This window comes from Pan troglodytes, chromosome 17, assembly GCF_028858775.2.
Source record: "Pan troglodytes isolate AG18354 chromosome 17, NHGRI_mPanTro3-v2.0_pri, whole genome shotgun sequence".
Lineage (NCBI taxonomy): Eukaryota > Metazoa > Chordata > Mammalia > Primates > Hominidae > Pan > Pan troglodytes.
Window position 1 is genome coordinate 58,321,070 of NC_072415.2, and position 24,161 is coordinate 58,345,230.

The following is a 24,161-nucleotide window of genomic DNA, read 5'->3' on the forward strand; positions in this document are numbered from 1 at the left end:
AAAGGGGATAAGAAAAGCCCCTACCTCACAGCACTATGTGAGCATTAATGAGTTAATATGTGTCAAGTGAAGGGAACACTGCCTACCATATAACACTCAGATGATGCTAGTTATCACTAACTGTTGTCCTCGTGGTGGAATTGACCTGATCTCTCTTTTGCTCCACTGTGGTATGTGCCCATACTTAATAAAAAAACCCAGTCCCAAACTTGGAATGGGACAGAACCTTTTTGCATGATGTAATTTCCAAGCTCTTTCTGGGAAGAAATTTGCATTGATAAAATGCTTAAGCAATTTTCTGATAAACTTTAATGAGATTAAGACCTCTTCTGGGAAGCCAGATACCCACCCACTCAGCTGACTGTCAGTCAGGATCTAATGATCTTGAAACAATCCTTTTTTTTTTTTTTATATCCAGTCTAACAGTGATTACTTAATCATCCTGTTTTTCTATAAAATTTTTCTATAGGAGACAGTCTCTGAATTAACCCACTAATGCTTCTTTTCTTGTGATTTGCTTGAACTTAAACTTCAGCATGTGTTTAAAAGTAAAATATCTGACCAGGCATAACCTCTCATGCCTATATAATCCCAGCACTTTGGGAGGCTGAGTTGGGAGGATCATTTGAGCCCAAGAGTTCAAGACCAGCCTAAGCAACATAGCAAGACCTTGTTTCTACTAAAAATAAAAATAAAAATAAATTAGCTGGGTGTGGTTGTGTAGTCCTGGCTACTCAGGAGAATGGGGCAGGACAATCACTTGAGCTGAGGAGGTTGTGGCTGCATTGAGCCATGATTACACCACTGCATTCCAGCCTCGGTGACAGAGCAAGAACCTGTCTCCCCCCAGAAATAAAGAAATAAAGAATATAAAAGAAAATGTTTGAAAAAACAAACAAGTCTATTATAGCATATAAAATAGTTGATAGCATTTATTTGTATTCTTAGTTCTAACATTCATACTAGGGGAGGGACCCTGGGAAGTAAGGACCACACTTGTGATGCAGGATCTAAAAAGAAATGATTTAGGCAGATAGTGAGGGTAAAAGAGTCTTCAGTAAGGATTTCCTTTTAACAAAAAGCAGCCCTCAAATCATTTCCAACAAAAAGCAGCCCGGAAAATCAAGCTGCAGCTTGAAAAAGCAAGCTAGAATCTTGCACAGGTGAATGCCAGCAGCCGTGCCAATAGGAAAAGACTACTTGGGGCTAGGCATGTTCAACATGGCGGCTCCATCTTCCCTTTTCTTTGTCAAGCATGTGTACAGTAAGGAACAGACAATATGGCACTGGCCAGGTAGAGAACCCAATCTGCATACTAAAAGATCAGGGCGGGATGGCCAGCTTCTTCATGGACTATGCAAACGTCACACCTGCTCTGACCAATCTCTGCGGCCCTATGTGAATCAGACACCACCTCCTCAAGCTCACCTATAAAACCCTGTGCATTTCACCATGGAACTGGGAGACCCATTCAGGTGCGCCCCCCTCTCTCTCTCTGCAGGAGAGAGAGCTATTCTCTTTTCTCTTTCTTTTGCCTATTAAACCTCTGCTCTTAAACTCACTTCTTGTGTGTCCACGCTCTCAATTTCTCTGGTGTGAGATGAATCTTGGGTATTTACCCCAGACAATGACACCACTTGATTTGTTTTTACCCATATTTTTATCTAGCACTTAATATTGTGACTGATATAGAAAAGGTAATCAATAAATGTTTGTTAAGAGAATAAATTAATGAAAGAACAAGCAAACTTTTAAAAAGAATTGAAAAAAGCAGCACTTACTATTAGCCAGAAGAACTGGGAGACTGCGTTATAAAGCACTACTGGCTTTGGACTCAACCCAGGGGTTGAAACATGTTTTTAGCTGTGTGGCTTTGGGAAAGTTTATCCACCTTCCTGACCTTCCATTTCTTCATAGCACTATGGAGAGAATAGTGCATTGTGAAGGTATTGTGAGTTGGGACAACTTGTACAGAGAGTATAACACAATGGCAAGTACATTTGGGCCTAAAGATATCTTAGTTCTCCCTCTTGCCACTGACTCTTTTTTTGTGATGGGAAAAGTTACTTCCTCTCTCTGGGCCTCAGTTTCCTTGTTCTTAAATAATAAAAAAATCCCTCATGGGGCATGGCTCCTCTCTCCCTGCCTTCACTTTCTGCAGGCACTGCTGGTGTGTGCTCAGGTGTACCTGCCTCTTCCCGTCAGGTCCCTGCTTTGCATTTGCACCTGCCCCCCTTTTGTTTGTAGTCTAAGTGACATGGGTCTCCCTCTCTTTCCTCCAACTGCATCGCTCAATCCTGCAATGTGTCACAATGGTGTGGAGCTGTCATTCTGGATGATGTGGCGTGACCTCACACTGATGCCATTCCCCTCCCACCGAGCCAACCTGGCTTCCTCCTCCACCCATGGAATAAGCCAGAATGCTGAAAGTGGGAGGGAAATAGAGCACCAAGGTTAAGGAGGCAGTCCCTGACATTTATTAGTGGAATTTCTGTTTCTATGATGAATGTAGAGATTTGGGGTGACTGCCTCTTAAGGTGATATGTAGGGAGATGATGAATCCCAGTGTTTTCCTTAAAGATCCATCCAGTTTAGAGGAAGACATACATATACAAAGTCAATATTGAAAAGATTGTATAGACCTATAGAATAGAGAGGAGGGGAAAGAGATGTGCTTGGACTTAGAGCAGTGCAAAGGCTGCTGGAGCAGTGCCCTGAGCTGGCCCTTTAAGGATGGATAGGATTCACTCAGATTTGTGTGGGTGAATAGGCAGAGCCTTCCAGGGCTCCCAAACTGATGGGGTTATGGTGGAATAGGGGTTGAAAAAAAGAGAAAAAGAGAAAAAGAAAAAAAATCCCTCCTGTGCCAGGGATCTAGTCAAGGTAAAATAAATACCTTTAAAAATACTTAAAAAAATAAAGATCCAGGGCAGACTGCAGCTTTCAGCCAAGGTAGAGAGAAACAAGGACTGGATTTACCCTCCCGCCTGGAAAAATAAAAATACTAGACAATATAGGTGAAACAACAGTTTTCAAGACACCAGACATGAGGCACTGAAAGACAGTGATGCCTGAGAGATGAGAAAAACTAATGTGAGCCCTACAATTGCCCAAACTATAGCCTTGAGAGAGTGTCCAGGCCATAGAGCAGGAAGGGAGAACTGAGGCACTAGCATTCTTCCTGAGTAGAAGAGACAGAGCTGAGCATCCAGGGAGATCAAGGCAGTTAAAGTTCATAGGACAGAGCACCAGAGAGAAGAGAGAGAAAGAACCTCAGAGATCTGTAGAGAGCTCCCCTCAAGTAATCATCAGAGTACCGATTAGTGCAAACATGTCAGGAAAATACCCAAAGCCAGGAAAAGAACCACCCAAAAAGGGGTAAAAGAAATAGTACTGAAGTAACCCTCAAAGGGTTAACAAGAATTCTGGATAGAAATACAGTTATAATTAAGCATTAGTCAGGCTGTGCTTTGACCTACTTCCTTGTAACTGAAAGTCATAGTAGCACTAGATACTGACCACATGCATCCCCATTGTTCCAATAGGTAGGATCTCAAAAATTGCTTGTTTTTTAGATCCTAAATTCCAGCAAAACAGCTAATACCAACCAGCCTGAAGACCCCCATAGAAGAAGTGAATCTCATGAGAATACAGTTTCTTCATCACCTTGTCCCATGACTCTGATATAGGAGTTAAGAAGAAATCACTTATGCAGATAGTGAGGGTATGGGAGTTGTTGGTAAGGTTTTCCTTTTTAACGAAAAGCAGCCCCCAAACCATGTTCTAATAAAGAGCAGCCTGTAAAATCAAGCTGCAGACATAGACAAGAAAGCTGGAAGCTTACATGGGTGAATGCCGGCAGCAAAATACTACCTAGGAATAGGCAAGTTCAAAATGGCGGTTCCATCTTCCCTTCTCTCTTTGCCAGCCACGTGTACAGTAAGGAGCAGACAAGATGGCCCTGGCCAAGTGGAAAGCCCATTTGCATAGTAAGATTAGGGTGGGGTGATCAGCCTCCTCCTTTCCCCGCTGCTATGTAAACATCACACATGGTTGAACCAATCTGTGGGCCCTATGTAAATCAGGCTCTGCCTCCTCAAGCCTGCCTATAAAATCTGCTGCAGTCCGCCGCTTTTCCCTTTTTCGGACACCTCTACCCTCCTCTCTCGTTTCTTCTGCCTATTAAACTTTCCGCTACTTAACCCACTCCATGTGTGTGTGTCCATGTCATTAATCTTCTTGACACAAGACGACGAACCCCATGTATTTACCCCAGACAACAATACCGCTTCAACTTTACCCTGCATTCTTTGACCAATCAACAATCTCCACACTTCAGCCCATTCCAAAGCCCTTAAAAACCCCAGTCCTAAACTTCTTGGGGAGGTAGATTTGAGGTTTCCTCCCATCTCCTCATTCAGTAGCCCTATGATTAAACCTTTCCCTGCTGCAATCCAGTATCTCAGTGTACTGACTTGCCATGCACATCAGGCAATGAACCTATTATGGTTTGTTCATGATGCTCACATGGATCAGGAATAATGCTGCTCCCACCCGCCAGACTTGAAAACCTCACAATTCACAGGGCTAAAATACTAAGAAAGATCTTAATACTATCCTAGACTACACATTAATCTAGTCCCACCGAACAAATCTTATAAGCAAGGTCCAACAGGGTCAAGCTTTTTCAAATATCTTAATTGAGTGCTTTAATAAAGCTCAAGAAAATTTAAAGGAATACAAAAATGTCCAGCACACAGGATAAAATTCACAATGTCTGACATCCAATACAAAATTACCAGATATGCAAAGGAGCTGGAAAATATGGCCCATATTAAGGAGAAAAAGCCAATCAATCCAAACTGACCCAGAACTTAGAATTAGCAGAGAAAGACAATGAAAAAGGTATTATAACTGTATTTCATATGTTTAAAAAGTTAACATATAGAAAGTAAGATATAAAAAGACTAAAACTTCTAGAGATGAAAACTACAATATTTAGAATGTGTTAAATGAAATTTCTAAGAGGCCATTGGTTTGGACTGAGCTCCTGCAGTAGGCCCAACAGACCAAACCAAAATGGAGTAACTCACACTGAAGTTCCACACCACCAAGCTGAAACTAAGTTGTTTATCCAAGAAATTAAGAGAGAAAGAGAGATATAATAGTCAAATCTCTAAATAGGGAAGTTTTAGCCAGCATGATAAGAAAGTCCTATCTGCTTTAATCTTTACAAGAAAAGTAACTTTGAAATGACCAATCTACTTTTGTTATTTGGTTCTCTTTCCTGGGCCCTTCTGTCTATAAAGCCAACCTCCACAGCTCAGCTCATTAGAACACTCATTCTATTTTGTAGAATGAAGTGTTGCCCAATTCTAGATTGAAAATAAAAGCCAATTAACATCTTTAAATCACATGTGTTGTAATTTTGTCTTTTTCAGATGAAAAATACACTGGATAGAATCCAATAACAGCAGATAAGATTTTGTTCCCTCCACCCTCCCCTATTTTCCAAAAAAGAATAAGGAATTTGAATACATAGCAATAGAGGTTATCCAAAAAGAAACACATAGAGAAAAAAGAATTTTAAAAATGTACAGAGCAAAAGTGCACTGTGGGGACCACTTCAAGCAGCTTGTTCTATGTGTAATTAAAGTCTCCAGAGGAAAGGAGAGAGTTGGAGGACAGGAATAAAGTATTTGAAAAGATAATAGCCAAAAAATTACTAAACTTTATTTTTAAAAAAAACTATAAACCCACAGTTCCAAGAAGCTCAAGAAACCTGAAACATAAGAAATATGAAGAAGGTATACCAAGACATGTCATAATCAAATTGTTCAAAACCAATAATAAAGACAAAATCTTAAAAGCAACCAGGGTGAGTGGAGGGGAAGACACATTACATGCAGAAAAAAGTATAGGGATTACAGTAGATTTCTCATACAAAATAATGTGGGCAAAAAGACAGTGGAGAAATACCTTTAAAATACTGAAAGAAAAAATTATCAACCTGGAATTTTCTACATGGTGAAAATGCCTTTCTAAAGCAAAGGTAAAATAAAGACTTTTTCATACATACAAAAGCTCAAAAAAGAAAAAAAAAAGAAGGCCCATATTATAAGAAGTGTTAAAGGACATTCTTCAAGCACAGTGAAAATGAAGCCAGGTGGAAATATGGATCTAGACGAAGCAATGATAGCTTTAGAAATGGTTTTTTGCATTTATATCTGTATTTTAAAAGATAATTATACAAAAATAATAGTATAATATGGGGTTTATAACATATGTAAAAGTAAAATGTATGACGATATTATCATTAAGGTCAAAAGGAAAGAAATGAAAATGTACTATTGTATGGTTTGTATACTATTCATAAAGTGGTATAATATCATTCGAAAGTAGACTTTGACATTACAGATATATATTAGAAACCTGAGAGCAACCTGAGGTAATACAGGTAATACAAATATAGGAAATACAGGCAGTTAACAAAGGAGATAAAAGGGAATCACAAAAATATTCAGTCCAAAGGAAGGCATAAAAAGAGGAAAAATTGAACAAATAAGAGATGAGATGAATAGAAAACAAATAGAAAGATGATAACTCTAAACCTAAACATCAATAATCACATTAAACATAAGTGATCTAAACATTATAATTAAAAGGCAGAGACTGTTAGATGGGATATAAAGGAAGACCCAACTATAAACTGAAACCCACTTTAAATATAAAAAAAAGATGAAAGTAAAAAGGATCAAAAATATATACCAAGCTAATACTAATGAAAAGAAAGCTAGACTAGTTATATTAGTGTCAGACAAAGTAGATTTCAGAGCAAAAATATTACCAGGAATAAAGAGAAAATTCCATAATGATAAAAGGATCAATTCATCAGGAGGAGGACATAACAATTGGAAACTACTATATACCCAATAACAGAGCTTTGAAAAACTTGAACCAAAAACTAAACGATAAAGAGATACCCTTTAAAGCCATATATCTATTAAGGTAATTAAATGTGTACTTAAAAACTTTCCCGTAAAGAAAATTTTAGACCCAGCTGGCTTCACTGGTAAATTCTACTATTTAAAGAAGAAATTATACTAATTCTACATGAGCTCTTCCAGAAAACTGAAGGGAAGGGAATATTTCCCAACTCATTCCATGAGGCAGCATTACCCTGATACCAAAACCAGACAAAACATTACAAGAAAAGAAAACTACAGACTAATACCCTTCATGAACAAGATACAGAAATTGTAAATGAAATTTCAGCAAATAGAATTTGACAATATTTTAAAAGGATAAAATATCAGGACTAAGTGGTATTTATCTCAGGACTGAAAGGTTGGTTTAACATTTGAAAATCAGTGTAAGGCACTGTATTAACAAGTTGAAAAAAAAACTAGGATCATGCAAATAGATGCAGAAAAAGCATTTGATAAAATCAAACATCCATTTCTGATTAAGAAAAAAACCTATCAATAAATATCAGCTGGGCATGGTAGCTTGCACCTATAATCCCACCCACTTAAGAGGCTGAGGCAGGAGGATCACCTGAGCCCAGGAGTTCAAGGCTCCAGTGAGCTATGATTGCACCACCGCACTCCAGCCTGAGTGACAGACCCCATCTCTAGGAAAAAAACAGAAAACAAAAATACGCTTGGAATAGAAAGAAACTTCTTCAACCTACTAACATGTACAAACAAACCTATAACTAACATCATATTTAATGATGAACAACTGAATGTTTTTCTTCTAAGATCAGAAAAAAAGTCAAGGCTATCCACTCTAACTACTCCTATTAAACATTGTCCTGAATGTTCTAGCCAGTGCAATCAGAAAAGAAGTAAAAAGCACCCAGATTGGAGCAGAAGTAAGACTGCTTTTATTCACAGACACCATGATTATCTATGTACAAAATACAATGAAATCCCCAAAAAGCTACTAGAACTAGTAAGAGAGTTGTACCACGTTTGTGATATATAAGATCAATGTATAAATATTAATTGTATTCCTACATACTAGCAACAATAGGAAATTGAAATAAGAAAAGCTACTGACAGTAACACCAAAATATATAAAATGCTCAGTAATAAATACAATAGATGTGCAAAATCTGTTTTAAGAACTATAAATAGTGCCAGAAAATTAAAGATCTAAATACACCATGTTCATAGGTTGGAAGATTATTGATATGTCAATTATCCCCCAAATTGATCTGTAGATTCAATGCAATCCAATCAAAATCCCAGCACATTTTTTTTTCTTTGAGATGGAGTCCCACTCTGTCACCCAGGCTAGAGTGCAATGGCATGATCTTGGCTCACTGCAACCTCCATCTCCCAGGTTCAAACAATTCTCCCTGCCTCAGCCTCCTGAGTAACTGGGATTACAGGCGCACACCACCACGCTCCACTAATTTTGTATTTTTAGTAGAGACGGGTTTTGCTGTTTTGGCCAGGCTGGTCTGGAACTCCTGACCTCAGGTGATCAGCCTGCCTCAGCCTCCCAAAGTGCTGGGATTACAGGTGTGAGCCACTGTGCCCTGCCTTTTTTTGTTTGACACTGAGTCTTGCTCTGTTGCCCAGGGTGGAGTGCAGTGGTGCGATCTCAGCTCACTGCAACCTCCACCTCCCAGGTTTAAGCGATTCTCAGACCTCAGCCTCCCAAGTAGCTGGGACTACAAGCTCATGCCACCACACCCGGCTAATTTTTGTATTTTTAGTAGAGACGGGGTTTCACCATGTTGCCCAGGCTGGCTTTGAACTACTGAGCACAAATAATCTGCTTGCCTCAGCCTCTCAAAGTACTGGGATTATAGGCGTGAGCCACTGCACCCAGCCACAAACAAATGATTTTTGACAAGAGTGTAAAAGCAATTCAATGGGAAAAGGATAGTCTTTTCAACAAATCTTGATGAAACAATGAGATATTCTTTTGCAAAAAAGCTAAATATATACCTTCTACCATACACAAAATAAACTCAAAAGGGACCACTGTCCTTAATGTAAAACCTAAAACTATAGAATTTTGGGACAAAAACAAGAGAAAAATCTTTCTGACCTTCAGTTAGGCAATAATGTCTTAGATATGACACAAAAAGCACTATACATAAAAGAAAAAAACTGAAAAATTGGACTTCATAAAAATTTAGAACTTTGGTCCTTGTAAGATACCATGAAGAGAATGAAAAGATAAACTGCAGAAGGTGAGAAATATGCAACCCACATATCTGGAGTATACAACTCCCAAAGCTCAACAATAAGAAATCAAACAACTGTCCCTCAAATGGGCAAAATATTTGAACAGAACTTTACCAAAAAAAATATGAATGGCAAGTAAGCACATGAAAAATGTTCTGTGTCATTAGTTATAAGGGACATGAAAATCAAAACCACAATGATATATCCCTCCACAACAATTAGAATGGTGAAAATAAGAAGACTGCAAATACGAAATGTCGAGGACAATACAGACCAACTAGAACTCTCCTATATCACTGATAGGAATGGAAAATGGCACGACTATTTTGGTAAGTAGTTTGGCAGTTTCTTAACAAGTTAAAGATACACTACCACACAGTCCAATCATTCCCTTCCTAGGTTTGTGTCCAAGAGAAATGAAAACATATCCACACAGACTCATACATGAATGTTCATAGAAACTTTATTTGTAATAGCCCAAAACTGGAAACAGCCCAAATGTCTATCAACAGGCAAATGGATAAACAACCATGGAATACTGCTCAGCAATAAAAATGAATGAACTATTGATACATGCAACAACTTGTATTAATCTCAAAATAACTATGCTGAGTGAGAGAAACTGCATAAAAAGATTACATGCTGTGTGAGCCTATTTATATAAAATTCTAGAAAATGTAAATAATCTGTAATGACAGAAAGAAGATCTGTCACTGAGCATTCCCTTCCCCCTGGGCACTAGGAGTGGGAGGATATGATCACAAGGGGACATAGGAAACTTTTGGGATGAAGGATATGTCTATTATTTTGATGTGGTGATGATGTCATAGATGTATGCATAAGTCTAAACTTACCAAATTGTCCACTTTAACCATGTGCAATTTACTGTAATTCAGTTATATCCCAATAAAGCTGTTGAAAACAACATGCGCTACAGTAAGGAGTGGCTGTGATCAGCCTGGGTAACCTCCTGGAGTTGCAGCAGATCAAGGCAGACTGCAACAGCCACCACTCAAAAGCTCCCTTCCGGTCAGGGAGATGGTCTATGCATCCCACCTACTAGCTCTGACTCATATCTGGTGCGAGAACTGTAGTAAAGTTTTCGAGTTGGCAAAACCAAAGCACAAGACACCAGTGAAGGCCATGTTCGCCATAAGACCTTATCTGAAAAGCCATTTTGATGTCCTTGCTCCTGGCAGCAAAGCCTGCCCTAGGCCTGGTGATCTGGCCTCCCTGTCTACTCTGAGCATCTTGCCTTCTCCTCCACTGAAAACCGTTCTCCAGAAAATAAAACACAACAAAATCAAGATAAAAGGCATCAGCATGGCCCCACACCAGGCTTTAACGGGCAAATTTGTATGAGCAAGGGCAAAATGAAGGGCAGCAAGGAAAACACTGAATTAAAACCCACTTAAATTAAGAATTCAATAGCAGCCACTTAACTAATAAATAGTATTCCTCTCTGCCATTGATTGACTCAGGATTGTAATGAAGAGTTCCAGGGGCAACAGCGGAATGTTTTAATTCATGGGATAAACGTCACCAACTCTTGGGTTCCTAAGATTGAATGTGTTGGAGAAAAGCGGAATGGAGAGCCCACAGGAATTAATTCTTGGAACATCCCTGCGGGGTCAGCATTATTATACCCTGCTTCTAGGTGGATTTAATATCTCGAGTGCTGGGCAGGGCACCGTGTGCACACAGGGGCTCCATGATCGTTATCAAGTGATGATGGGGCAGATAGACTAGAGCTGGAGCTCACACTGGATCAGCTGTTTTATTTATTTCCAAGTTAAGAGACTGAACAAATGGACTTTTGTTATTATCATGGTGATGATTATTGCTGTGGTGCAAAATAATGGCTTGGTGCTGCCAGAACTATGTGGGAAAGACTGCACTAAGTCACTGGCTCCAGAGAGAGTTGTTCTCATAGGATGATGTTGTGCAAAATAAGAGTTCATCTGAAGGATACCCCTGATTCCCACCCTAGACGCCCACCCAACAGCTCTGCCTGGAATCCTCGCCTCTGAGTCACTCCATGCATCACAGAGCATCTTCACAGCATGGACACTAGGCTCCCAAATAGACCCTAAGCTCTCACTGTCGCTGCTTCTTACGAAGCAAGTGCCAGGTGGCATCAGCTCAGGCTCTGTGGGCTCCCCAAATACCCCATTAAGCTGGACATGGTGGTCATGGAAAGGCATTTTGGGGATGTGAGCACTCTGAATCTTCCATATCATCATTAAGATCTATTTTCTGCACCAAATGGAAGAGGCAGGTCTGGCCTTGGCCTTCCTTGTACAGAATACCTTGAACTGGAGCCATCTTAGCATCTGTGGGTGCAGGCAGAGCAGAAGGGCCAGAAGGAAGGTGCAGAGGGGACAAAGGTCCTCTTCCCTATCCTCTGGGACATTCCAGTATATCTAGTCACAGGGCTAGGATTCACATCCCTAGAAAGTCACAGGAGTATGTGAAGAAAGCATGAACATGGAAAAGAATCTGAAATATCCTTACATCTATTTTCAATGACTGTCTCATTGTACAGCTGGGGAAACTGAGGCACAGGAGAGTAAAATGACCGGCTCAAGGCTGCACAGTGAGAGGACGGCAGAGCTGGATGTCAACCCAAGCTCCCTGGCTCATGGTCTACCCTAGCACTTCATGCTTCCAGCCTCAGGAGAGTTCAGTGAAGTTGAAGGATGAAGTACTTGGAAGGTGGCCCATAACCAAGCAACAGGGGTATCTTGACCACTTACAGAGTCCACACCCTGTGGTCCTGCCCTGCTGGGATTCTGGGAAGAAGTCTGCTACTTCCCTATCCTCAGAGAGCTTGCTGTCTCACTAAGGAGATGAGGCCTACCCACAAGAAACTCTCCAAGACAAACACCAGGCAGTATATGAAACCAAGGCTCATACAGATGATGTGGAAATGCTCAGAAAACAGCACCAGTGTAGAGTGGTCTCATCTTGGAGTAAGCCCTACAGACTTACTTTATAAATAAGGAAATGATCAGCATACAGGGAAATGTTACCCAGCCTTTCTTTCCTGTGTGACATACCCAACAGACAGGAACACATTAACACACAACCACTAACCCAATTTAAGTTCAAGAAGACTGCACGTCCGTGTCACTCCGTGTTGCTAGGTTTTGTCTTTAGGGCTATGTGGCCAGATGGGGCAGTTTCAGGCTCCACCAAGACCAGCCTACAGAGCATGCCCCAGACCAGTCATAGAGCCTGACAGTGCCCAGCAGCCAGTATCATTGGATGCAGAATCTGCAAGCCAAGAGCACTGGCTGGGCCTCACTGCAGAGCTGTCCACCTTGTATCCACTCTGTCTTCTCATGCTCCTACCACCAGAATGCCTTCTGTGCCCACTCAGGGTAACCTGCACCTGGCCTGGCCCAGGTTGCTCATAACATGAGCCACTGTTCCTCTCTGGCCTAGAGTGGCCCCAGCTCCCATGGGAAACATGTGCTCCAGCCTGATTCAACTCCTCATTGTCCCACAAACACCATAAAAGTTCCTGTCCCAGTGCTTGGTGGACACTTTCCCCCACCTAGCAAGGCTTTCAGGTCTCTCCTTCTGGCTAAATCTACCTGCTCTTCAGGACCATCCCCCACACCCTGACTGCCTCAGCCCACGTGGATCTTTCTGTCCTCTGGGCCCCCAGTACACTTGCAAGTAGCACCACTCACGTGGCACCAGCACGAGCAACTCGTGTGGGCAGGGAGATGCTGGTGCAGCCTCCTTGCAATCATCAGCAACCTGAGGGCAGCATCACACTGTGCTGATCTCTGCATCCACTCTGCAGCCACTCATCCAGACATCAGAGTTAAGGATTAGAGAAAACAGAACTGTCTCTTCTTTTTCTCAAAGGAATAGAGGACCTTAAAAAATGTACTTAATGAATGCATGCAGCTGAGCTCTCTGGTGTCCCGAAAATGACCTTCCTGACCTCCTTCCTGGCTTCTCTCCACAACCTTCCACAGCAGTCCTGAGAGGGTCAGCTATCTCGCTCTTGACACTGGGAACTGTGTCTATTCATGTCCCTGTGACTCCTTGGTGACAATAAAGCTGCTAAAAAAAAAAAAAAAAAAACTCAGCAGAAAGGAGCCAAGGATATAAACAGACAATACATAGGAGGAAAAACAAATCATAAACCAACATATTAAATAGTTAGTAATAGATTAGTAATCAAAGATATGCAAATTAAACCACTCAAGCCCCCCAAATGCAATGTAAGGCAATAATATACCATTTTATAGTTATAAATTAGCCCCCCAAATGGAGTTAATAAATCAAATGCTGGTAGGACTGTAGACAAGTGAGAACATTCGTAAACGGCTAGTGACATTAAAATCTGGTACAATATTTGGGTAAAATATTTAGCAAAACACATCAAGACCTATAAAGATATCTGTACTCTATAACCTAGTAATCCCACTGTTGGGACTTCATCCTAAAAGAAGGAACAGAAATCTGCAGTCCCACCATTGTTGAGTCAGCAGTACCTAAGGCCTGTGACTGTTAATACCTCCAGTGCGTGGGTGACATCTCTACAGTCAATTAATGAGCCAGTCTTCATAAGATATTACATTAGCCAGCCTGGCTAACATCAATTACAGTCAGAAGCTGAGCTGTAATCATGGGGCGAATAAGACTGAGCTGCTCATTGTTTAAAATGACCACAGAATGAAATCACCTTTATGAGCACAACTGGGATAAATCAGAGAGAAACAAAGAAAGGAGCACTCGCCGCATGTCACTCCCCACAGCTGGCTCTGTGTCACTGCACATCCTCACAGATGCAGCTAGGCTTGCCTGCCTACTCTGGGAAGCCAGAGCCCCACTCCCCAGGCTTGGCTTGATGAAGGACCTTCTGGGGTCTTCTGAGAGGCTGGATTTCAGCTGTCAGACATGATCCAGGTTTCAGAGAGGTGGAAATAGCTTTCCAATGTGCTGGAAAGCAGTGCTTTGGAAACCTGGCTGCAGGGGTTCGGTTAAGGGAGGCTGGGAAGGGCTACCACCAAGTCACCATGGCAACAGCCTCCTTGGCATCACCCTCCCCCTAACCCGGCCAGCTCCCACCAAATGGTCTGCTCACACGGGGAATGGTGACTAACTACATGTTCATGTGGTGGACACTCCCCCAAAGGACTGTGCCTGGGAGTCAGCCAAAAGGGCAGCCTGTAGAATTTTCTACCTTCACAGGGCACTTTGCAAAGCTCTTTTCCATCTGTCGTCTCAATCAACCCCCACGACCACAAGCAAAGTGGAAGGACAGGGGTCCCAAGTCCTTGGTTGCAGATGAGAAAGTAAAAGACAGAATGGTTATGCCACTTGGGAAGCTCACAGTGAAGTGAGAACCACCTGTCTGGATGAGAGACAATGGGCAGAGATGGGGTAGGAGGAGGGATCTGCCTTCTAGTCCTGGCGGTGCCAGGGAGGTCTCTAATAGAACTGAAAAGCCTGGTTTTAGCAAGAATCAACCCTATCCTTGATATCTAATCACCTAGCCTGCCTTTGGCAAGAATCCTGTTAGGTTTGTTTGGCAAGAGTCCCTCTACTCTTGATGTCTCCACTAGTAATTTTCTAACTCTGCTCCTGCAACTCTGCTCTTTGATTGTAAGTCCCCAATTGTCCTTGTTGTGTTTAGGATTGAGATTAGTTCTATCCTGAAGTCTCTTTTCTCTTATTGCAATAGTTTCTGATTAAAATCTGTCTTTATCTCTTTAGTGCCTGGCTATGGTTTTCTTTGACAATAGTCAATATGTTCAGCAATTCTGAAGCTAGAACACGGGAGTTCAAGTCTTGGTTCATCTCGGATTTTCGCTTAAGCTGGGCAAGTTATTTATGCTCTCTGAGCCAGTTTGCTCATCTCTAGAACAGGGATTGTAACGGAACATACCCCAGAGGAGAACTAAATGACATCATGCAGGCAAAGCACTGAGCCCAGTGCTGGCCTGTGGGGAGGGTGCAATAAAAGAGCCCAGTTTTTCTTATGGTCACATTGAAAATAAAACTCACAATAGGAAGGACATGGCATCCTGTCAAAGAGAGGCATCTCTTGAATCTAATCATGCCAACATCAGACAAACCCTAAATGAGGGGCACTTACAAAATAACTGGCCTGTATTCAACAAAATAGCATTCAGTCCATGGGAGACAGGGAAAGACTGAGAAACTGCTCACAAACTGCAGGAGACTAAAGACGCGTGTCAACTTGCTGTACCGTGTGATTCTGCACTGGGCCCTTTTGCTAAAACGACATCATTGAGACACTTGCACAACTTAATGAGGGTCTGAGGATTATGAAGCAGCAGCAAATCAGTGTGAATTTCCTGGTTTTGGTGGCTGTGGTGTGGTTCTATAGCAGAATGTTCTCGTTTATAGGAAATGCACACTAAATAATATTCTGGGATGATGGAGCGTCAGTTTGGCAATTTACTCGCAAATGGTTCAGGGGTGAGGGAAGGCTCCTTATACTGCATTTGTGCCTTTTCTGTAAGTTTGAGATTGCTTCAAAATTTTAAAAATTCAAAAATAATTTTAAAGTGAAATAAAGCTAATGCTTAGAGAGGTTTAGGTGGTCGACGGAGCTAGGACCCACCAACACCCAGGCCTCCGATCCCACAACTCATGCTCTTCCCACTGACTCCACGGCAGGGAGGAAGGCATCCAGGAGGCAACTGAGAAGGACTATTGCAAGGGTCTTGGTTTCTGGTCCCTATTAGGCCTTTAACCCCAGTCTCTTCAGTCTCTTCATCCATAGAACAAGCAGGTGGCAGAAGCCTGAGGTTCTTAACACAGGCAATACCACACCCCGGATGTTGGAAATGAGGGTGTCAAATAACCTGCAATGCCTCCACAATCTCACCCAGCCAAGACTTGACCTGCATTCTAGCACTGTAGAGAAACAGACTTTGTTTTGTTCATAATTTTAGCAGGAGTTACTCATCATTGAAAAAGAAATCTCATTGCAATAGCAGTGCTGCTCTCAGCAACTGAGCTGTCCACACAACCCCCCTAGCATCCGTACCAAATCAGTGGCTACAGGCACAGGGGCAAGCTTCTGGCCACTTCATTATGTCTCCTAGTCTACTCCTGCCTAAGCACTGATAGAGTGAAATACATACAATTTTATTACAAGTTACTTTCCTTTTATTTCTGTTTAATGTTACAGGTAGCTATATAGAATGGATTTTTTTTTTTAGTTTTATGTGTAGGTAGGTTTACATGTATTTATGAGTATCATTTCAGGCTAGCAAAAGGAATATTATAAGATATGTGTTATAATAAAAGGACATTGGGTCTTCAATGGGACATACATCCTAGTAGGCTCCACCCCATTCCTTTAAAGGATTACATAGCACTCTATAGCTCAAAAATTCCTCTACTAATAGACACTGAGGTCATTTGATGTTTGTTTCCATTTTCACTGCTGCAAATATGGCTGCAGTGAACACCCTGGTACCTGCCTCTTTGACTCATGATTAGCTTCTGCTGTAGGTCAAGTTGGATCAAAGCACAAGGTCATCTTCTTCTAGCCCAGCCTCCTCCATTGCTCATCAGATACCCCCTCAGCACCACAGAAACTACATGACAGGAAGTTTTCTCTTCTGTTTCTTGTCCAAGCCTTCCCACTGTCATCACTGACCAATCCCTGGCAACAATTCATCCAGCATCAGATAAGGCATGTGTTCACTGCTGGACAGCAAGGCCCCCCCTCAACAGTTCTATTCAACTAAAACTAATCGGCAGGGATAAAGAGTGGCCTGGCACCACACTCTCAGCTGGAGTTTGCACAAAGTGAAATGCATTTTAGTCTGGCAGCAAAGTCTTTTCACGACTGGGTCTTCATTGTTATCAATATGGTAACCAAGGCCAGGGGAATAAAGGAAACCCAAATTCTCCTTCCCACTCTCACTCACCATGGCTTCTCCCCAAGGTTCCTCTGAGCACATCACGTTCTGGTTTGCAGGTTGAAAGACACATCAATACGTGTCTCCATCAAACTCACGTGTTGATATCCTAACTTCCAAGGAGATGGTGTTAGAAGGTGGTGGAGCCTTTGGGAGGTCATTAGGTCATGAGGGTGGAGCCCTCCTGAATGGGATTAGAACTTTCATAAAAGAGACCCCTGGAGAGCTCCCCTGACCCTTACACCACGTGAGAACACAGCAATAAACAGCTGGTTGTAAGCCAGCATGCAGCCCCTCACCAGACACCAAATCTACGGGCACCTTGATCTTGGACTTCCCAGCCTCTAGAACTGTAAGAAACTAATGTCTTTTGTTGGTAAGTCACCCAGTTTATGGTATTCTGTGATAGCAACCCAAATGGACTAAGACAAAAGGCCTTGTAGATTTCTAGCTTCTAAATGTCTCTGTCTCACAGATGTGAATTGCAAGTACTCTCCATAGGCCAACATTCAAGATATATCAGCCGTTTTGGCAACTGAGCACAATATTTAGCAAAGATACTTTCCATAGGCAAATGAGAACAAGTTTGAGGTGAAATCTTTGGGAACAGCAGGCCATGCACTTGTTTAAGCATTGAGTTTCAAAGTCCAACGGCACACTTTTCATAATTACAAGCACTTCTCCAGCCCCATGTCATTCATTTATTAATTTATTCACTATATAGACATAGAAGACTATGAAAGAAAATTTTGCATGAGACACTTGTTTAAAATGGCAAGACAAATTTTATGCAAGCTGTCACATTAGGGGAGAGAGACTTCAGCGTAGAACTGAGCTCAACTTTGAATACAGCAGAGACAGCTGGGGATTTATAGCCAAGGAGCAAAGTGAGGGGGCCAGTGGGTGGAAATAACTAAGAAGAACTTGATTAGACATCAAGGGCAGGGTATTCTTGCTAAACTAGGCTTAACAGGATTCTTGCTAAAGGCAAGCTGAGGGCTTAGATATCAAGGGTGAGGGATGAGGAACTTGATTAGATATCAAGGGTAATCAGATATCAAGGGTGGGGGGGATTCTCAATAAACTGGCTTAGCAGGATTCTTTGCTAAAACTGGGCTCAGCTGGCCAAGGTCAAGGCCTAGGCTAGAAGAGGGCTTGGAGGAGCCTCACTAAAGTTTGTCAAGGAAAGCATCCTTGTCAAGACATATACATGTAAATGTGGGTGTAGATAAAAATATAGATGTAGATATATCTATCTATGCATCTATATACATATGCATATTATACTAGTCCATTGTGATGCTATAACAAAATATCTTAGACTGGGTAATTTGTAAGCAACTGAAATTTATTGCTCACAGTTCTAGTAGCTGGGAAGTCCAGGATCAAGCCACCAGCAGATTTGGTGTCTAGTAAGGGCTTGCTCTGTTTCTTTTTTTTTTTTTTTTTTTTTGAGACAGGGTCTTGCTCTGCTGCCCAGGTTGGAGTTCAGTGGTACACTCTTGGCTCACTGCAACCTCTGCCTCCCAGGTTCAAGTGATTCTCATGCCTCAGCCTCCTGAGTAGCTGGGACCACAGGCACATGCCACCACGCCCAGCTAACTTTTTTTGTATTTTTAGTATCGGCAGGGTTTTGTCTTGTTGACCAGGCTGGTCTCAAACTCCTGGCCTCAAGTGATCCACCCATCTCAGCCTCCGAAAGTGCTGGGATTACACGTGTGAGCCGCCATGCCCGGCCTGCTCTGTTTCAAAGATGGTGCCTTCTCACTGTGTCCTCACATCACTGAAGGAGGTACCAGGCTCCCTCAGGCCTTTGATATATGAGCACTAATCATATTCCTAAGGGTTCTACCCTCATGACCTAATCACCGTCCAAAAGCCACACCTCCTAATACTATCACCTTGGAGGTTAGGCTTCAACACATGATTTTGTGGGGGCCATCAACAGTCAGACCATAGCACATATAATCAGGCACTTTACTGGAAGCTGGGGATGAAGTGGTGGAGAAGAAAAAGCCCCTGTTTAGAAGGTTCAGCATCAGGAGCTTCTCTCCTTCATGTGCTGATATAGCGTAGGCAGATGAAAGCACCATGCTCAGAGTGAAATCCACCGCTGTAAGGAATGTTAACTTCTCAAATTACAAGAATACCTGAGATTATAGGGACACCTGGGACCACATTTAAAGATTTTCAGGAGACTCCTGGGAGCTGAGGGGAGGAAGCCCACAGCTCAAAGGTAGAAGTCACTTTGATGGGCAAATGGTTCCGACAATGTTTTATTCCTTGGTGATTTCCTTCTGAGCCTCTTTCTTAGAGATCTCTAGTCCACACTGGAGGTTCATTAGCTTGGTCCAGAACAGGATTAAAATAACCTATTAAATGACAAATTCTCAGATTAAATAAAAGGGAAGAAAAGCCAGCTAATGTTGTTACAAAGACATAAAAAACAGAATAATCTAAAGAGGTTGAAAATAAAGTAATGGAAAAAGGCATTCCAGACAAATAATAATGACAAGATAACTGATGTAACACTATCAGTGTCAGACAAGGGAGAGAGAGAGAAGGAATAAATATAAATCAGTTAAATGTTCACCTCAAGGAGTTAGCAAAACAACAATAAACACAAAGAAAGTAGAAGAGATAAGATACTAAATATGAGAGTATACATCAGTGAAAGAGGAAACTAATTACCAAAACCTAAACCTAGTTCTTTTTCTCTCTTTCTTCTTTTTTTTTTTTTGAGACGGAGTCTCGCTCTGTTGCCAGGCTGGAGTGCAGTGGCGCGATCTCAGCTCACTGCAACCTCTGCCTCAGCCTCCCGAGTAGCTGGGACTAAAGGCGTGTGCCACCATGCCCAGCTAATATTTGTATTTTTATGGCTGGGCGCAGTGGCTTATGCCTGTAATCCCAGCACTTTGGGAGGCCCAGGTGGGCGGATCTCGAGGTCAGGCGATCGAGACCATCCTGGCTAACACGGTGAAACCCCGCTAAAAAATACAAAAAATTAGCCGGGTGTGGTGGCACGCACCTGTAATCCCAGCTACTTGGGAGGCTGAGGCACGAGAATCATTTGAACCCAGGAGGCAGAGGTTGCAGTGAGCCAAGATTGCACCACTGCACTCCAGCCTGGGCCACAGAGTGAGACTCTGCCTCAAAAAATATATATATATAAATAAAAATTTTTATATTTTTAGTAGAGGTGTGGTTTCAGCATGTCGGCCAGGATGGTCTCAATCTCTTGACCTCATGATCCGCCCACCTTGGCCTCCCAAAGTGCTGCGATTACTGGCACGCCCGGCCCTAAACCTAGTTCTTTAGAACACAAATCTGTAGCAAGATTGAACAAAAGGAAAAGTAATATGGGACAAAAAAAATAGCAATAGGATTTAAATGGAAATTTCATGACAAAACAGTAGATATTTCTTAAATCAAAAGAGAAACTATGAACCAAGATAGAAGAACACAATTTTCTTTAAAACTACATATATGTATAAATGATCATAACTTTCTCAAGAAGAAATAAAAACCTGCATACATTAGTAACCACAAACAAAACCAAGCTGATAAAAATCTGCACCTCCCTCCTCAAAGGCACTAGACCAAGACGGCTTCATAAGCAAGCTTTGCCAAAACTTTACGGAGTGGTTAATGTTTACCCAAAGCAAACTGTCTCAGAGAATAGAATAAGAAGGAAAACTGGCAAAATAATTTCATGAGGCTAGTATAACCTTAATAATGTCACACAGAGGGTACAATTAAAGAAAGTTGTTGACGAGGCTCACTTATGACAATAGAGGCAAAAATCCTATTTTTAAAAGTCTCAAATTTAGCAATGCATCAAAATTACATCATGATCAACTACAATTTGTCACTTATTTCATACATATATCAAATACATATTTATTTGATACATATATCAATAAATTGTATGTATGTGATACATAAATCGAATAAATATTTATATTATATAGTATTTTATATATAGCATATATTATATTATATATTTCTGTTGAATATATTATATAATTATATTTATATTATAAGGTATTATATTTATTTAATATATGTATCAAATAAATATTTGATACAATTTATCAACTACAATTTTCCATTTATGCTAAAAATGTAAAATGTTCTTCATCAGAAAATGTGTTAATACAATGTGTCACATTATCAGATTAAGAAGAACAAATAAATATGATCATCTTAGTAAATGCTGAAGAAAAAACATTTGACAAAATTCCATACTCAGTCACGATAACTTGGTAAATTAGGAATAGAAAATGACTTTAATTTGATGAAGATATTTATTAAAAACTAATGACAAACATCAAATGTAATAATGAAAATTTAGATGTATTTTCATTAAATGCAGGACCTAAATTATGCCACTATCACCTAAACTATTCATCACTGAATTCAAAGTCCTATCCAGTGCAATAAGACAATATAAACAAAGTGTAATAATTGGAAAGAAACAACATTCTCATTAGTTGCAAATGATATCATTGCTCATGATGCACCTCGTGATGGTTAATTTTTTTTATGTGTCAACTTGACTGGACTGAGTGATGCCCAGATAGCTGGTAAAATATTACTTCTGGGTGTGTCATGTGTGTCTGTAAGGATGCTTCCAGATGAGATTAACATTTGAATCAGTAGACTGAGTAAAGAAGATCACCCTCACTAATGTGGGTAGGCAGTATCCAATGCTTTGATGGCCAAAGTAGGACAAAAGGGTGCAGGAAGGGTGAATTTGCTCTCTGCTTGAGCTGGGACATGCATCTTCTCCTGTTCTTAGACACTAGAGCTTCTGGTTCTTTGGCCTTTGGCCTCTGAGACTTATACCCTTGGCTCCCCTGGTTCTCCAGCAAGATGATAGGAAGGGCATAAAAGATCTGATCAAGGGGAAAGATGTATTCCAGATGGAGAGAAGACTCAATACTGAGGTGCTAATCTCCCAAAACCAATCTGGAAGCCAATTCAGTTTCAATAAAAATGCATGCAGGTTACCACTTCACATTTACTAGAATGCAAAATGGTGCAGTCACTTTGGGAAAGAGTGAAGAGTTTCTCAAAGGTTAAAGGTATAGTTTCCAAAAGACCTAGCAATTTCACTCCTCAAGAGAATGAGAACATCTGCCCTCACAAAAACTTGCACACTTATGTTCATAGCAGCATTCTTGATAATAATCAAAAAGTGGAAACATCCAAATGTCCATCAAGAGATGGACAAACAAAATATGGTATATCCAAACAGTGGAATGTCATTTAGCCATAAAAAATGAATTAGGTACTAATTTATGCTAGGACATGGATGAATCTTGAAAACATTATGCTAAGTGAAATAAGCCAGACACAAAAGGCTACATATTGTATGATTCTATTTATATGAAACATAGAGGACAGGCAAATCCATGGAAACAAAAGTAGATTAATGGTTTCCAGAGGCTAGGAAAAGCAGGGAATGGGAACTGACTGTAAATGGGTGTAGGTTTTCTCTTGGAGGTGACGAAAACATTCTGGAATTAGTATTAATGGTTGCAGAACTGTGTGAATATATTAAAAATCACTGAATTGTACACTTTAAAAGTGCGAAATTTATGGTATGTAAATTGTATCTCAATTTTTAAAAATTTCCATCAAGGTTTTTTGTCATACTTGACACCGATCATAAAGCTCATATGGAAGTATAAAGGGCCAAGAATTGCTAAGATAATTTTGAAAAAAAATGCTGGAGAGACTTGCTCTATTACAGATCAAGATTTATTAGAAAACTCAGTAAGACTTACATGTTATTATCATAGAGATAGACAATTAAGAAAAAAATAGCAATCCTAGAAAGAAACTCATAGATAAACATAAACTTGGTATATGGAAAACTTGGCATTATAAATCAGTAGGAAAAGAGTAGATTAATAAGTATACAAAAATGGAAAAAAATTAGTTACCTCAATGAAGTTTGAAACAACAATGAAATATCATTTTACATTCAGATTAGTAAAAACTACATAATAGTTATTATATTTTAGAAGAAAGGGAAGATAATTGAAAGGGAAGAGGAAGGGTGGAGGGAGAGTCAATGGTGTCTACTTTCAATTCTAAAAAAGGAAAGGATCAGAATAAAATAAGGTAGAAACGTTAAGATTGATTAATTATGGCCCATGGTATATGGATAATAGTTACATAATTTCTCTCTACACTTCTACATGTTTGAAAGAATCTCTAATTTTTAAACTTCCACAAAAATATTGCCCACAAGAAATATGCCAAAATATTAAGTGGTTTTCTAGAGTAGTGAAAATATGAGTGATTTTTTATTTTTTCTACATTTTCCTTTTTAAAAAAAACAGTAAGAAGGTGTTATTTTGCTAACAAAAGACAACATTAAAACTATCAAAAGGGAAAGAACCTACCCCTTTTTTATTGCTATCCAACTGAGAAACTCACATTGTAATGCGAATAAATGGTAATTTTGGTAAAGTTCATAGCATGTATACTTTCCATAACACTTCTACCCATCTTTTTCATGATACATGTGTAAAGGAGGTAAGCAAAGTATCAGATGCTTTTTGCTCTAGTTACACAAGATTATGTGTGATGGAACTGGGCCAAGCACTAGTCTTTTAGGACCCTTAATCTCATGCTTTTTCTGCTACTCCAGACTACCTCTCAATACCCCAGTAGGTCTTCGGTATAAATGTAGACAGCTGCTTCCCATCTTCCAAACAGTTGTGCTGCATGGTTTATTTGTTAAATCAGATATTTTGAACTTGAATCTTGTAGTTTTTGTTTTGTCTTGTTTTGTTTTGTTTTTTTATGGGGACAGCATTATGACAGCAAGTTAGGGTCAAAGGTTCACAAAAGCACTATGTCCACCCTAACCTGTCTTAGAAGAGTGGTACTCAGCTGCTGGTTTCTGCCATCTCTACCAGGATGACTCGGCAGGTGTCTCAAACTCAGCACTGCCAAAGCTAAGCTGTTTATATTTCTCCCAAACTCGCTCCTCCCAGTCTCCCCTATTTTCATA

At 40.5% G+C, this 24,161-nt stretch overlaps 2 protein-coding genes across 4 annotated transcripts in view; one reads left to right on the forward strand and one right to left on the reverse strand.

The window, feature by feature from the left end:
• ZBTB7C (zinc finger and BTB domain containing 7C) overlaps nt 1–24,161 on the reverse strand; it is a 386,806-nt gene that overhangs the window by 223,721 nt on the left and 138,924 nt on the right. The window lies entirely within an intron of this gene.
• Nucleotides 1,922–2,582, forward strand: ZBTB7C-AS2 (ZBTB7C antisense RNA 2). Its single transcript, XM_054672019.2, has one exon. It carries the CDS (start codon nt 1,922–1,924, stop codon nt 2,456–2,458), a length of 537 nt encoding a protein of 178 aa, XP_054527994.1. The 3' UTR covers nt 2,459–2,582.

Bases quoted from the DNA above. Each gene is read 5' to 3' on its own strand.
- ZBTB7C-AS2 (XM_054672019.2), top strand. From the start codon at position 1,922: ATGGAGAGAATAGTGCATTGTGAAGGTATTGTGAGTTGGGACAACTTG.